General features: G+C 49.0%; 1 protein-coding gene across 2 annotated transcripts in view; it reads right to left on the bottom strand.

Moving 5' to 3' along the window:
- The window catches only part of lmln (leishmanolysin-like (metallopeptidase M8 family)), a 166,089-nt gene that overhangs the window by 124,558 nt on the left and 27,803 nt on the right, over positions 1-13,728 (bottom strand). For both annotated transcript variants that reach the window (XM_072473178.1, XM_072473179.1), the window contains exons 2-3: positions 7,358-7,455; positions 7,213-7,243 (exon numbers count right to left, since the gene is read on the bottom strand). In XM_072473178.1, the coding sequence (XP_072329279.1) occupies positions 7,213-7,243; positions 7,358-7,455 (129 nt within the window). The remainder of the gene's footprint in view (positions 1-7,212; positions 7,244-7,357; positions 7,456-13,728) is intronic.

Genomic DNA, 13,728 nt, shown 5'->3' with positions numbered 1-13,728 from the left:
GATCGGATAGGTATCCCATAGAGTTTTATAGGAAATTCTCGGAGCTGCTGGGTCCGCTGTTGTTGAGGACTTTCAATGAGGCTAAGGAAAAGGGAACCCTTCCCCCGACGATGTCACAGGCTCTGATCTCGCTTATCCTCAAGCGAGATAAGGACCCGTTGCAATGTGGCTCCCATAGGCCGATTTCGCTCCTTAACATAGAACATAGAACATTACAGGCAGTACAGGCCCTTCGGCCCTCGATGTTGCGCTGACCTGTGAAACCACTCTAAAGCCCATCTACACTATTCCCTTATCGTCCATATGTCTATCCAATGACCATTTGAATGCCCTTAGTGTTGGCGAGTCCACTACTGTTGCAGGCAGGGCATTCCACGCCCTTACTACTCTCTGAGTAAAGAACCTACCTCTGACATCTGTCCTATATCTATCTCCCCTCAATTTAAAGTTATGTCCCCTCGTGCTAGACATCACCATTCGAGGAAAAAGGCTCTCACTGTCCACCCTATCCAATCCTCTGATCATCTTGTATGCCTCAATTAAGTCACCTCTTAACCTTCTTCTCTCTCACGAAAACAGCCTCAAGTCCCTCAGCCTTTCCTCATAAGATCTTCCCTCCATACCAGGTAACATTCTGGTAAATCTCCTCTGCATCCTTTCCAATGCTTCCACATCCTTCCTATAATGCGGCGACCAGAATTGCACGCAATACTGAAAATGCGGCCACACCAGAGTTTTGTACAGCTGCAACATGACCTCATGGCTCCGAAACTCAATCCCTCTACCAATAAAAGCTAACACACCGTACGCCTTCTTAGCAACCCTCTCAACCTGGGTGGCAACTTTCAGGGATCTATGTACATGGACACCGAGATCTCTCTGCTCATCCACATTCCAAGAATCTTACCATTAGCCCAGTACTCTGTCTTCCTGTTATTCCTTCCAAAATGAATCACCTCACACTCTTCTGCATTAAACTCCATTTGCCACCTCTCAGCCCAGCGCTGCAGCTTATCTATGTCCCTCTGTAACTTGTAACATCCTTCTGCACTGTCCACATCTCCACCGACTTTAGTGTTTTCTGCACATTTACTCACCCATCCTTCTACGCCCTCCTCCAGGTCATTTATAAAAATAACAAACAGCAGTGGCCCCAAAACAGATCCTTGTGGTACACCACTAGTAACTGGACTCCAGTCTGAACATTTCCCATCAACCACCACCCTTTGTCTTCTTCCAGCCAGCCAATTTCTGATCCAAACTGCTAAATCACCCTGAATCCCATGTCTCCTTAATGTGGATGCCAAGCTGTTGGCCAAGAATTTGGCCACTAGGATTGAGGACTGTGTCCTGGGAGTAATAAATGAGGATCATACGGGGTTTGTGAAGGGCAGGCAGTTGAATACGAATGTGCAGAGGCTCCTGAATGTGATCATGATACCCTCGGAAGGGGGAGATGCAGAAGTGGTAGTGGCAATGGACGCGGAGAAGGCCTTCGATCGGGTGGAGTGGGAGTACCTGTGGGAAGTGTTCGGCAGATTTGGGTTTGGAGAGGAATTTATAGGGTGGGTCAAATTGTTGTATCAGATAGAGGAGGACTTTAAGAGGTGGGACATGCTGCCACTTTCCCTGGTGAGCAGGGTGCAGTCCGTAAAGATGACGGTCCTCCCCAGGTTCTTGTTCGTCTTCCAGTGCCTTCCCATTCTCATTCCCAAGTCTTTTTTCAAGCAGGTAAACAGGATTATTACGGGATTTGTGTGGGCAAACAGGATCCCGCGTGTTAAGAGACTGTTCTTGGAGCACAGTCGGGGGGGAATGGGTTGGCGCTGCCAAACATTTGCAGCTATTACTGGGCAGCGAATATATCCATGATACGGAAATGGGTAATGGAGGGAGAGGGGGCGGTGTGGAAATGGTTGGAAGATGCGTCTTATAAAGATACTAGCTTGGGGGCACTGATAACGGCACCGTTGCCGCTTCCGCCGACGCGGTATACCATAAGCCCGGTGGTGGCGGCAACACTGAGGATCTGGGGGCAGTGGAGATGCCACAGCGGGGAGGCAAGGGCTTCTGTCTGGGTCCCAATATGGAACAATCACAGGTTCGTTCCGGGTAGAATAGATGGGGGATTCCTAAGTTGGCACAGGGCGGGTATCAAAAGAATGGGGGCTTGTTCATTGATGGGACGTTTGCTAGTCTGAGGGTGCTGGAGGAGAAATTTGGGCTACCCCCGGGGAATACCTTGAGATACATGCAGGTTCGGGCGTTTGTGAAAAAGCAGGTGAGGGAATTCCCGCTGCTGCCTGCCCGGAGGATACAGGACAGGGTGGTCTCCGGTGTTTTGGGTGGTGGATGACAAAGTATCGGAAATATATCAGGAGCTGCAGGAGGCGGAGGAGGCCTCGGTGGAGGAGCTGAAGGGCAAGTGGGAGGAGGAGCTGGGTGAGGAGCTGGATGAGGGCCTGTGGGCTGACGCCCTGGGCAGGGTCAATTCCTCCTCATCTTGCGCCGCACCGGGCGCATATATAGCATTTACAGTCTCATAGAATTTACAGTGCAGAAGGAGGCCATTTGGCCCATCGAGTCTGCAACGGCTCTTGGAAAGAGCACCCCACCCAAGCCCACACACCCACCCTATCCCCATAACCCAGTAACCCCACCCAACATTAAGGGCAATTTTGGATACTAAGGGCAATTTAGCATGGCCAATCCACCTAACCTGCACATCTTTGGACTGTGGGAGGAAACCGGAGCACCCGGAGGAAACCCACGCACACATGGGGAGAACGTGCAGACTCCGCACAGACAGTGACTCAAGCAGGGAATCGAACCTGGGACCCTGGAGCTGTGAAGCAATTGTGCTAACCATTATGCTACCGTGCTGCCATATGACAGTGGCAAGAATGAGTAAGCTCTTTGGGGTGGAGGACAGGTGTGTGAGGTGCTCAGGGAGCCCATCAAATCATGTCCATATGTTCTGGGCATGCCCGGCACTTACAGGATTTTGGAAAGGCTTTGCAAAGGCTATGTCCAACGTCTTGGATACTCGGGTAAAATCGAGCTGGGGGATAGCAATATTTGGGGTATCAGACGATCCGGGAGTGCAGGAGTCGAAAGAGGCTGGAGTTCTGGCCTTTGCCTCCTTGGTAGCCCGGAGAAGGCTCTTGTTAATATGGAGGGACGCGAAACCCCCAAGCGTAGAGGCTTGGGTCAGTGACATGGCGGGATTTCTCAGGTTGGAGAGGATAAAGTTTGCCTTGCGAGGGTCCTTGCAGGGGTTCTCCAGGCGGTGGCAACCGTTCCTTGACTTTATCGCGGAGCGTTAGCTGAAGGTCAGCAGCAGCAGCAAACCAGGGGGGGGGGGGGGGGGTTTGGGCGGTGGATGGTTTTCATTTGTAAAGGGCAGATGCCTCACCTTGTTTTGTTAAATTGTTAAATGGTTAAGTTGTTTTCTGTTTTATTGCCATGTTTTCTTTTCGTTGTTTTTCTTTTTGTAATGTTTGTAAAAATTATTGAAAATTTTTGAATAAAAACAAATTTTTAAAAAAAATAAAGTTTGCTTTAAAATACCAAATGCCTATTTCTTTCTGTATATTTTCTGTACTGAGTAGTATTGTTTAAGGAGTAATTGTAAGCTATTTTCAGGTGTGATGTTAAAGGGTTTAATACTGTGTTAATAATAAAGTTTTAATTTAAAATACCAAATGCCTATTTCTTCATGCAATCACTCCTGGAGTGAAGCCTTTTATCCGCATAGTCTTACAAAATAAACAAAAATATTGGGGTTTTGGTCCAGTATCCTAGCCACTGTTGGGGTCTGGTCTGGGAACGTACTAGTGCCCGCTCTGGTGTTGTGTCTCTCTCTCGCTCTCCAGTGCCCACTCGGGCTCAGTCTCTCTATCTTGGTGCCTGCTCTGGCTCTTTCTCAATCTTTCTCTTTCTCTCTGTCACAGCTGGCTCAATCTCCCTCAGTACCTGCTCTGGCTCAGTCTCTCTGTTATTCCTCATAATAGCAAGAGATAGTGAGAAAGAAGCCGAGGGAGAACAGTGCTGTAGTTTCCATTTTAAGAATCAAATTTCCATAAACTGCCCTCAAAGTTTGTGATGAAAATGTCAGGAATAACAGGAATGTGGAATATTTGGCTCATGGAAAAGTTCTTGAAAGTGTGGATGAGCAGAGGGATCTAGGTGTCCATGTACATAGATCCCTGAAAGTTGCCACCCAGGTTGATAGGGTGGTGAAGAAGGCCTATGGAGTGTTGGCCTTTATTGGTAGAGGGATTGAGTTCCGGAGTCAGGAGGTCATGTTGCAGCTGTACAGAACTCTGGTACGGCCGCATTTGGAGTATTGCGTACAGTTCTGGTCACCGCATTATAGGAAGGACGTGGAGGCTTTGGAGCGGGTGCAGAGGAGATTTACCAGGATGTTGCCTGGTATGGAGGGAAAATCTTATGAGGAAAGGCTGATGGACTCGAGGTTGTTTTCGTTGGAGAGAAGAAGGCTAAGAGGAGACTTAATAGAGGCATACAAAATGATTAGGGGGTTGGATAGGGTGGACAGTGAGAGCCTTCTCCCGCGGATGGAAATGGCTGGCACGAGGGGACATAACTTTAAACTGAGGGGTAATAGATATAGGACAGAGGTCAGAGGTAGGTTCTTTACGCAAAGAGTAGTGAGGCCGTGGAATGCCCTACCTGCTACAGTAGTGAACTCGCCAACATTGAGGGCATTTAAAAGTTTATTGGATAAACATATGGATGATAATGGTATAGTGTAGGTTAGATGGCTTTTGTTTCAGTGCAACATCGTGGGCCGAAGGGCCTGTACTGCGCTGTATTGTTCTATGTTCTATGTTCTAGACTTATGCAGCAGAAATATTTGAGACATTCAGGACACTAAGCAAAAAAGATTAAATAAACTGAATTAATCAAATCCCATTGTAATCCGCTGAAAAGAAATGCTATCGAAACGATGAGCAGGAATTACTTTTTAAGGAAATAAACAGGAAGAGGTGGGCATTCACCATCACTTTTAACCACTTTTGATAATGGTTGTTACTCTGTAGGACACCAGTCCTGACAACTGTTGCCACGATTTTGTTAGTCTTGTATCTTGCTACTCATTTGTTTGCACATTCATATGGTTTTTCAGGGTTATTGGCTACACTCTGATCACACTGCTTTACTATCAGCTTGTTTGCTTGAACTGTCTTCTAATTAATTATTTTAATTATTTTGGAGTTCAGTAGTGTCCACCTTTGGCGAAAGTAAGGGTGCATCATCACAAAGAAAATACTGCTTCAATGTTCACAATATTTTGTCAGTTATATCTATTGTGTACATTCTAGCATATGATGAGACAATTCTAATGTCCTTTATTCCAACATTCATATTAGGTTAATTTTAAACTTAACCAGGAAAATCTCTCTCGTATTGAAAAACTCACAAACAAATAGTCTCTGTACCAGTTATCCCTCTAATGTTGGTTTTTACAAATATTGACAATGATTTTTAACCTTAAACATTTCTCTAATGACTAATTATTTTAAGAGACCAGTTGTTGCTTTCTTACACATTCCTTTTGTTCAACAAATCACTTGACATCTGACCATATCTAGTTGACTTGATATGCCATTCACCATACATATATCAAGACACTTCTAAATTTACAAATTATGAGCCTCAGCAATAACTTAAAAACATCACCCCATTCAATCAGAAAAATAGTTTCAAAATTCCTCTGTCTGCAGCTTTACTGAGACATCAATACTTAACTATGCCACATTTTACTCAGGAAAAGAAAATGTTGGGAACACGGCATCTATGGAGAGAGGACGGTAGTGCTCATACAATCCGCTTCTAATGAAGGGTCATTAAGAAATAAATGTTATTGCTGCATTTCTTTGTGTTCCTAAGTTTTTTTTTTAAATAATATTTTATTGAAAATTTTTGGTCAACCAACACAGTACATTGTGCATCCTTTACACAACATTATAACAATACAGATAATAATGACCTTTTTTATTTAAACAAGAACAAAAGAAAACAACAACAAATAAATAAATATTAAATAACAAAAATAAAAACTAGCCCTAATTGGCAACTGCCTTGTCTCAGGCCACACCCCCCCCCCCCCCCCCCCACCCCACACCCCCCACCCCCCACCCCCCACCCCCCAAGTTCTGGGCTGCTGCTGCTGCCTTCTTTGTTCTCCCCTATCTATCTTTCCGCAAGATATTCGACGAACGGTTGCCACCGCCTTGTAAACCCTTGAGCCGACCCCCTTAGGACGAACTTAATCCGCTCTAACTTTATGAACCCCGCCATATAATTTATCCAGGTCTCCACCCCCGGGGGCTTGGCTTCTTTCCACATTAGCAATATTCTGCGCCGGGCTACTAGGGACGCAAAGGCCAAAACATCGGCCTCTTTCGCCTCCTGCACTCCCGGCTCTTGTGCAACCCCAAATATAGCCAACCCCCAGCTTGGTTCGACCCGGACTCCTACTACTTTCGAAAGCACCTTTGTCACCCCCATCCAAAACCCCTGTAGTGCCGGGCATGACCAAAACATATGGGTATGATTCGCTGGGCTTCTCGAGCACCTCGCACACCTATCCTCCACCCCAAAAAATTTACTGAGCCGTGTTCCAGTCATATGTGCCCTGTGTAATACCTTAAACTGAATCAGGCTTAGCCTGGCGCACGAGGACGACGAGTTTACCCTGTTTAGGGCATCTGCCCACATCCCCTCCTCAATCTCCTCCCCTAGCTCTTCTTCCCATTTCCCTTTTAGTTCGTCCATCATAGTCTCCCCTTCGTCTCTCAATTCCCTATATATATCCGACACCTTACCGTCCCCCACCCATTTCTTTGAGATGACTCTGTCCTGCACCTCTTGTGTCGGGAGCTGCGGGAATTCCCTCACCTGCTGCCTCGCAAAAGCCCTCAATTGCATGTACCTGAATGCATTCCCTTGGGGCAACCCATATTTCTCGGTCAGCGCTCCCTTGTGTTCCTAAGTTAAGTACTAATCATTCTCTTCCAACACTGTAGCTTACATTTTTGTGGCATCAAAATTTGAATGAGGCACTTTCAGATTTAATTTTGATTCTCAGAAACATAATGCCAAGAAGTGAATTTCAGATACAATTTACAACTGAAATATACTTTTATAGTTATATATTGTAAAATGGATGGATTTTATACATACCTTAACTAAATATTTTTTATCCGTGGGTAAACTGTAATATAAAATTTAAAAATAAGTTATCAATGTTAAAACTTCAAGTCTGTGATGTTATTTCATAAACTATTATCACATGACAAAGTTCAATACAACAAATCATAATACTTACTATTCAATACTTAAATCATACACAATTTTTATTCTTAGATGCTGATCAATACTCCTCCTGGTAATTCGACTTGGCTCTAAATAAACTTGGTAAATCACCTGGCACAAAAAAAATGGCATTGTTAGAAAAGACATCAACATACAAAATGAAATAAAGATTAGGGGCTTGATACTCCGATCCTGCGGCAATGTCCGCAGAATCCGTCTGGTCTTACGACCAGAAAGTTCCGGCGCCTCCGCACTGATCCTCCGCCTGGTGGGGGGCTAGCAACCGCGCAGCACCTGGCTTTATCTGCGGACAAGGCTGCAGAATGGCCGGGTCCGTGGCCACGCATGCACATGACGGCAGCCACGCCTACCAAATACTGCCTCTGTAACCAGCCTCGCCACCCCCGGACCATCTGCCATCAGTCCCACCAGTCCCCGCCGAAGTCCCCCCTACCAGTGGAACGGCTCCCCCCCCCTCCGACTGTGGTGGTGCTGGCCACAGTCCGCAGCCGCCACGCGAGGTCCCCGAACTGTGTGAGCACACTTGAGCGATGCCATCGGGGACTCGGCCCATCGTGGACAAAGCATCGGGGGAGGGCCTCAGGTGACGTCCTGTGGCCGTCCATACGGCGTGCGACGTACGCCCCGAGTACACCGTTTTTGAGGGGGCAGAGCATCGCATAAACGGCGGCGCCCCCGGTTCAGGCATAAACATGGATTTTCCAGCCGATCGCCAAATGCAATTTTGGCGTCAGCGATCGGAGAATCCAGCCCTAGATATTTTTTTTAATTTTTTTAAATCATTTTTTCTTGGGATTTCTCATATTTATAAACAATTGTATATACAAATACACATCACATTTTTCTTATCCGCGCTAATGTACTCTATTGTCCAGACAGGTATATTTTGTCTTTCGTTTAATTGACCCTATACACAATTCACCACCCTCTGGATCGGTCTATAGTTCCTCCCTACTCCTCGTTGACCCCCCGGCTTCAGCTGTATTTTGCTTTTATCTTCAGGAAAAGAGGGGGGTTACCTCCCCTCCATCCTTTTCTCTTGTGGTTTCCCCACTTTCCTTCCATCTCCCCGCCGCCTCCTCTGGGTAGTGCAGTCTTTTGGTTCCTCATCTATCTTGGTTTTTTATTGTTAACTTACTCGTCATTGCTGGCCTCACTCAGGTTTTGGAACAGGCCGAGAAACTGCCCCCAAGTATCCATGAAGCCTTCTTCCGACCCGCGGATGGCATACTTAATCTTCTCCAGGTGGAGAAATTCTGAAAGGTCAGCGAGCTAGTCTGCAGCTTTGGGTGGTGCTGCCGATCGCCAGCCGAGCAGGATTCTCCGGCGTGCGATTAGGGAAGCGAAAGCTAGGGCGTTGGCCCCATTCCCCATGTGTAGTTCTGGCTGCTCCGATACCCCAAAGATTGCCACTATCGGGCATGGCTTCACCCTCACACCCACAACCTTGGACATTGCCTCGAAGGCTGTCCAGAACCCAGCAAGTTTGGAACAAGCCCAAAACATGTGGGTGTGATTTGCCGGGCCCCTCTGGCACCGTTCACATTTATCCTCCACCTCTGGGATGAACCTGCTCATTTGGGTTCTGGTCAGGTGCGCTCTGTGCACCAGATTGAGCTGCATTAGGCTTGCGCAGGAGGAGGTGGAGCTCACCCTGCTCAGTGCTTCGCCCCAGAGTCCCCATCCTACCTCTATCCTCAGTTCATCCTCCCACTTTTTGTCCGGTCTCGTCCATTGGTGTTCGGGCTCTGTCCAGTAACTGTCTGTATATTTTCCCACGTAGCCTATCAGGTACTCTATTAGTGTGTTTTCTGGGGCCCCGGGGTACCCTACTGTCTCTTTGCGGAGGAAGTGTTTCATTTGGAGGCGTCTCATTTCCTGTCCTTTTGCTAGTTTCCACTTCCTTGTCAGTTCGTCCAGTGTCGCCAGTCTGTGCTCTACGTAGACGTCCCCGACAGTCAATGTGCCCCCGTCCCGCCTCCATCTTTTGAAGGTGGTACCTAGCATGGCTGGGGCGAATCTGTGATTGCCACAGATGGGGGCCATGGGGGACATTTTAGTTATCCTGAAGTGTTGTCTCAGCTGGGTCCACGTTCTCAGCATGGCCGCTACCACTGGGCTCATTGTGTGTCTTGTTGAGGGGGATGGGAGTGCTGCTGTAGCCAGGGTCCGGAGGATCGTTCCATTACAGGAGGCCTCCTCCATTTGTACCCAGTCTGCGCTGGGTTCTTGTACCCAGCCCCTCACTCTTTGTGACGCTGCTGCCCAGTGGTAGTACTGTAGGTTTGGTAAAGCCACGCCCCCCCTTTGATTTTCCTTCTTTGCAGTGTCGGTTTGGGAATTCTCGGGTTCTTACCCCCCATACACACACACACAAACCCCATGATTAGACTGTCTACATTTTGGAAAAAGGCCTTGGGGATGAAGATCGGAATGGATCGAAACAGGAAGAGGAACCTTGGCAGCACGTTCAGCTTGAGCGTCTGCACTCTCCCCGCCAGGGAGAGTGGGAGTGAGCCCCACCTTTGAAGGTGTTTTCTTACTTCCTCCACCAGGCTGGTCAGTTTCCACTTGTGGATCTGTGTCCAGTCTCTGGCGATCTGGATCCCCAGGTAAAGGAAAATATTCTGGGCCGTTTTAAACAGGAGCCCCTCCAGCTCTACCCCTCCCCCATTTGGGTTCACTGGGAATGCCTCCCTTTTGCCCAGGGTGTTTGTAGCCCGAAAAGGTTCCAAACTCCTTCAGGATTTGTAGTATTGCCTTCAGTCCCTCCTGTGGCTTCGAGACATAGAGGAGCAGGTCATCTACATAGAGTGAAACTCTCTGCTCTCTGTCGCCTTTCCCGATTCCTTCCAGCTTTTCGCGCCCCGCAGGGCTATCGCCAGGGGTTCGATCGCTAGCGCGAACAAGAGTGGGGACAGGGGGCAGCCCTGTCTTGTTCCTCTCTGTAGCTGGAAGTATTCAGAGCTGGTGGTGTTAATTCGGACACTCACTTTGGGAGCGTTGTAAAGGAGCCTCACCCAGGTGGTGAACCCCACTCCTGGCCCAAACCGTTCCAGTACCTCGAGGCAGTAGTTCCATTCAACTCTGTCGAAGGCCGTTTCGGCGCCCAGGGAGACGATCACCTCTGGTGATCTCCCCCCTGGGAGGGGTCATTATTACGTTCAGCAGCCGCCTGATGTTCATTGTGAGCTGCCTACCCTTCACAAAGCTCATTTGGTCCTCTGCGACCACCTCTGGTACACAGCCCTCCAGGCTTTTGGTCAGGACCTTTGCGAGTATTTTCACGTCTACATTCAGCAGTGAAATGGGTCTGTATGATCCGCATTCCGTCAGGTCTTTATGTTTTTTGGGTATCAGTGAAATTGTGGCCTTCTCTAGCGTGGGGGGCAGGGTGCCCCATGCCAGTGAGTCCGCGAACATGTCCCTTAGGTGTGGGGCCAGGACTGAGGCAGATTTTATGTCGACGTCTGCCGGGAACCCGTCGGGTCCCGGTGCCTTCCCCGCCAGCATGGAGCTGATGCGCTCTATGATTTCTCCCAGGTCTATTCGTGCTTCCAGCTACCCCCGTCTGTCCTCCCCCATGACTGGTAGTTCCAGTCCGTCTAGGAACTGTTTCATTCCCGCATCCCCATTGGGGGGCTCGGAGGTGTACATAGCCTGGTAGAATGCCCGGTTGACCTCCTTTGGTTCTGTTACCAGTCTGCCTCTGCTATCCTTTACCTGCGCTATTTCCCTCGTGGCTGCCTGCTTTCTCAGCTGGTGAGCCAATAGGCGGCCAGTCTTGTCTCGGTGTTCGTAGAAGGTACCCCGGTCTGGCGGAGTTGGTACACTGCTTTCCCAGTGGATCCATTTGCAGCTTTTTCCTCACCGCCAGCATCTCTACGGTCAGGGCCTCGGAATATCTTCTGTCGACTTCCAGAATGGGGTCCATCAGTTATTGCATGGCCACCCTCTCTTCCCTATCACTGTTTGCCTTGTAGGCTATGATCTCTCCTCTAATCACGGCCTTCAGAGCCTTCCAGAACGTGGAGGGTGAGACCCCCATTTTGGTTGTTACTGATCTAGTCACCTATGGCCCGCGGTGTTTTTTGGCAGAAGGCCTTGTCGGCCAGGAGGTCCGTGTCCAGCCTCCACATGTGGCGCTGGGCACGGCCTGTCTCCAACCTCACATCCATAGAGTGTGGAGAATGGCCAGAGATAACGATCGCTGAGTATTCTGTTCCCGTGATCCCTGGAAGCACCGATTTCCCCACTGCAAAGAAGTCGATGTGGGTGTACACCTTGTGCACTTGTGAAAAGTCCACTGCCCTCATCTGCTCCATGAAAGCTCCTAGTTCCCTAGCCAGGCCAGTCTTTTTCCCTGCTCTGAGGATTGATCGGTCGGTCAGTGGGTCCTGCACGTAGTTAAAGTCGCCCCCCATAATCAGTTGGCCTTCTCCAACGCCAATTTGTTTTCTCCTGCGCCTCCACCTTCCTTCCCAGGCCTTCGATGGTCCGCTGAATTTTGTCTGTTGTCTCCGACAGCACCTCCTTCATCATCATGTGGAGCTCCGTCCTGATCGCCTCCTTTATGGTGTTTAGCTCCCTTTTTAGCACGCTTCTCCGCTGTCATGATATGCACTCATACATATAATGAGATACAGACAGGCAGTGACAGACACCCAGTTCAGCCAATCAATACACAGGACAGAACACAACCAATCACCAGACAGAACACTAGAGGGGGGTTTCCCACTATAAAACACATGAGGCAAAAGCACTCCGCCTCTTTCCACTGGTGACAACTGTAGTGACAGTCAGGGTGTCTATATCAGTTAGCACCTTCTACACGTGGCTCAGAGCTAGTCTGGTCTAGTTAGTTATAGTAAGCACGCTTAGATTAGTAGAGTGTCAACCCAGCGCAAGCTGTGCGCACTGCTCCAGAAGTTCAATAAAACGTATTGAACTAACGTCTAAGTTTGGTGTCTACTTTCCAGTACAACTGCATCCAGTTGCAGTCCGTGTTACCCCAGGGTAAATAACACGGCATGGTACCAGTAGTCTACTTTATCTAAGTGATTTACCATGAGTGATTCAGTGACGACCAGCAAGTGCCTTCCAGCGGCATGGAGAAGATCCAGGCCCCGCCACAGCTATGGATCTCCGGCAATCTCGGCGCCAACTGGCAGGTCTTCAAGCAGAAGTTCAGACTCTACATTGAGGCCTCGGGTCTCGAGGATGCGTCCGATGCCAGAAAAATCGCGCTGCTCCTATCGACTGCGGGGGACCAAGCCGTTAAATTTTCAACTCGCTCACTTTTGCCGATGGCGAGGACAAGACCAAATTCAAGACCGTTTTAGCTAAATTCGACAGTCACTGTGAAGTTGAAACGAACGAGAGCTTTGAGTGCTATGTCTTCCAGCAACGCCTTCAGGGTAAAGATGAACCTTTCCAATCCTTTTTACTCATCTCCGTATATTAGCGCAGTCCTGCAACAATGGTGACACCGCTGATTCCATCATCAGGGATCAGATCGTGTTTGGGATCCACTCCGACGCTTTGCGGGAGCAGCTCCTTAAAATAAAAAACATGACCCTGCCAGTCGCAATCGAGCCGTGTAAAGTGCATGAACAGGCGAGAAGTCGGTACTCCAGTCTTCAACCGGCAGAACATGAACAACTTGCCTCCCACAAGGCAGAGAGTGTACAGGCCATCACCCGGATGCGGCGCCTCAGTATCGATGAATGCGGCCATTTTGCACGCTTTTCATAGAATTTACAGTGCAGAAGGAGGCCATTCGGCCCATCAAGTCTGCACCGACTCTTGGAAAGAGCACCCTACCCAAGGTCCACACCTCCACCCTATCTCCATAACCCAGTATCCCCACCCAACTCTAAGGGCAATTTTAGACACTAAGGGCAATTTAGCATGGCGAATCCACCTAACCTGCACATCTTTGGACTGTGGGAGGAAACCGGAGCACCCGGAGGAAACCCACGCACACACGGGGAGAACGTGCAGACTCCGCACAGACAGTGACCCAAGCCGGGAATCGAACCTGGGACCCTGGAGCTGTGAAGCAATTGTGCTAACCACCATGCTACCGTGCTGCCCTTTTCCCAGGGTCCCACGCATGCGCACCACGAACGGGAGAATGAAGCGGCCGAAGACCAAACTGCGCAGGTGCGAACGTCGGCTGCCCGCACTGCGCATGTGCGACGACGCACGGAGCGTAACGCGTCAACGTCATGACGTGCCCGAACTGCGGCACCGCCACTTAAAGCGGCAATGCCCTGCAAGAGGCAGGCGATGTTTAAATTGTGGGAAGCGTGGACATTATGCAGCCTTATGTAGGTCTGCACCACCGGTCAAGGGCCAGCG

Source organism: Scyliorhinus torazame, chromosome 2, assembly GCF_047496885.1.
Source record: "Scyliorhinus torazame isolate Kashiwa2021f chromosome 2, sScyTor2.1, whole genome shotgun sequence".
Lineage (NCBI taxonomy): Eukaryota > Metazoa > Chordata > Chondrichthyes > Carcharhiniformes > Scyliorhinidae > Scyliorhinus > Scyliorhinus torazame.
The sequence above is the reverse complement of the archived record's forward strand: the minus strand, read 5'-3'. Positions and strand labels throughout refer to the sequence as shown.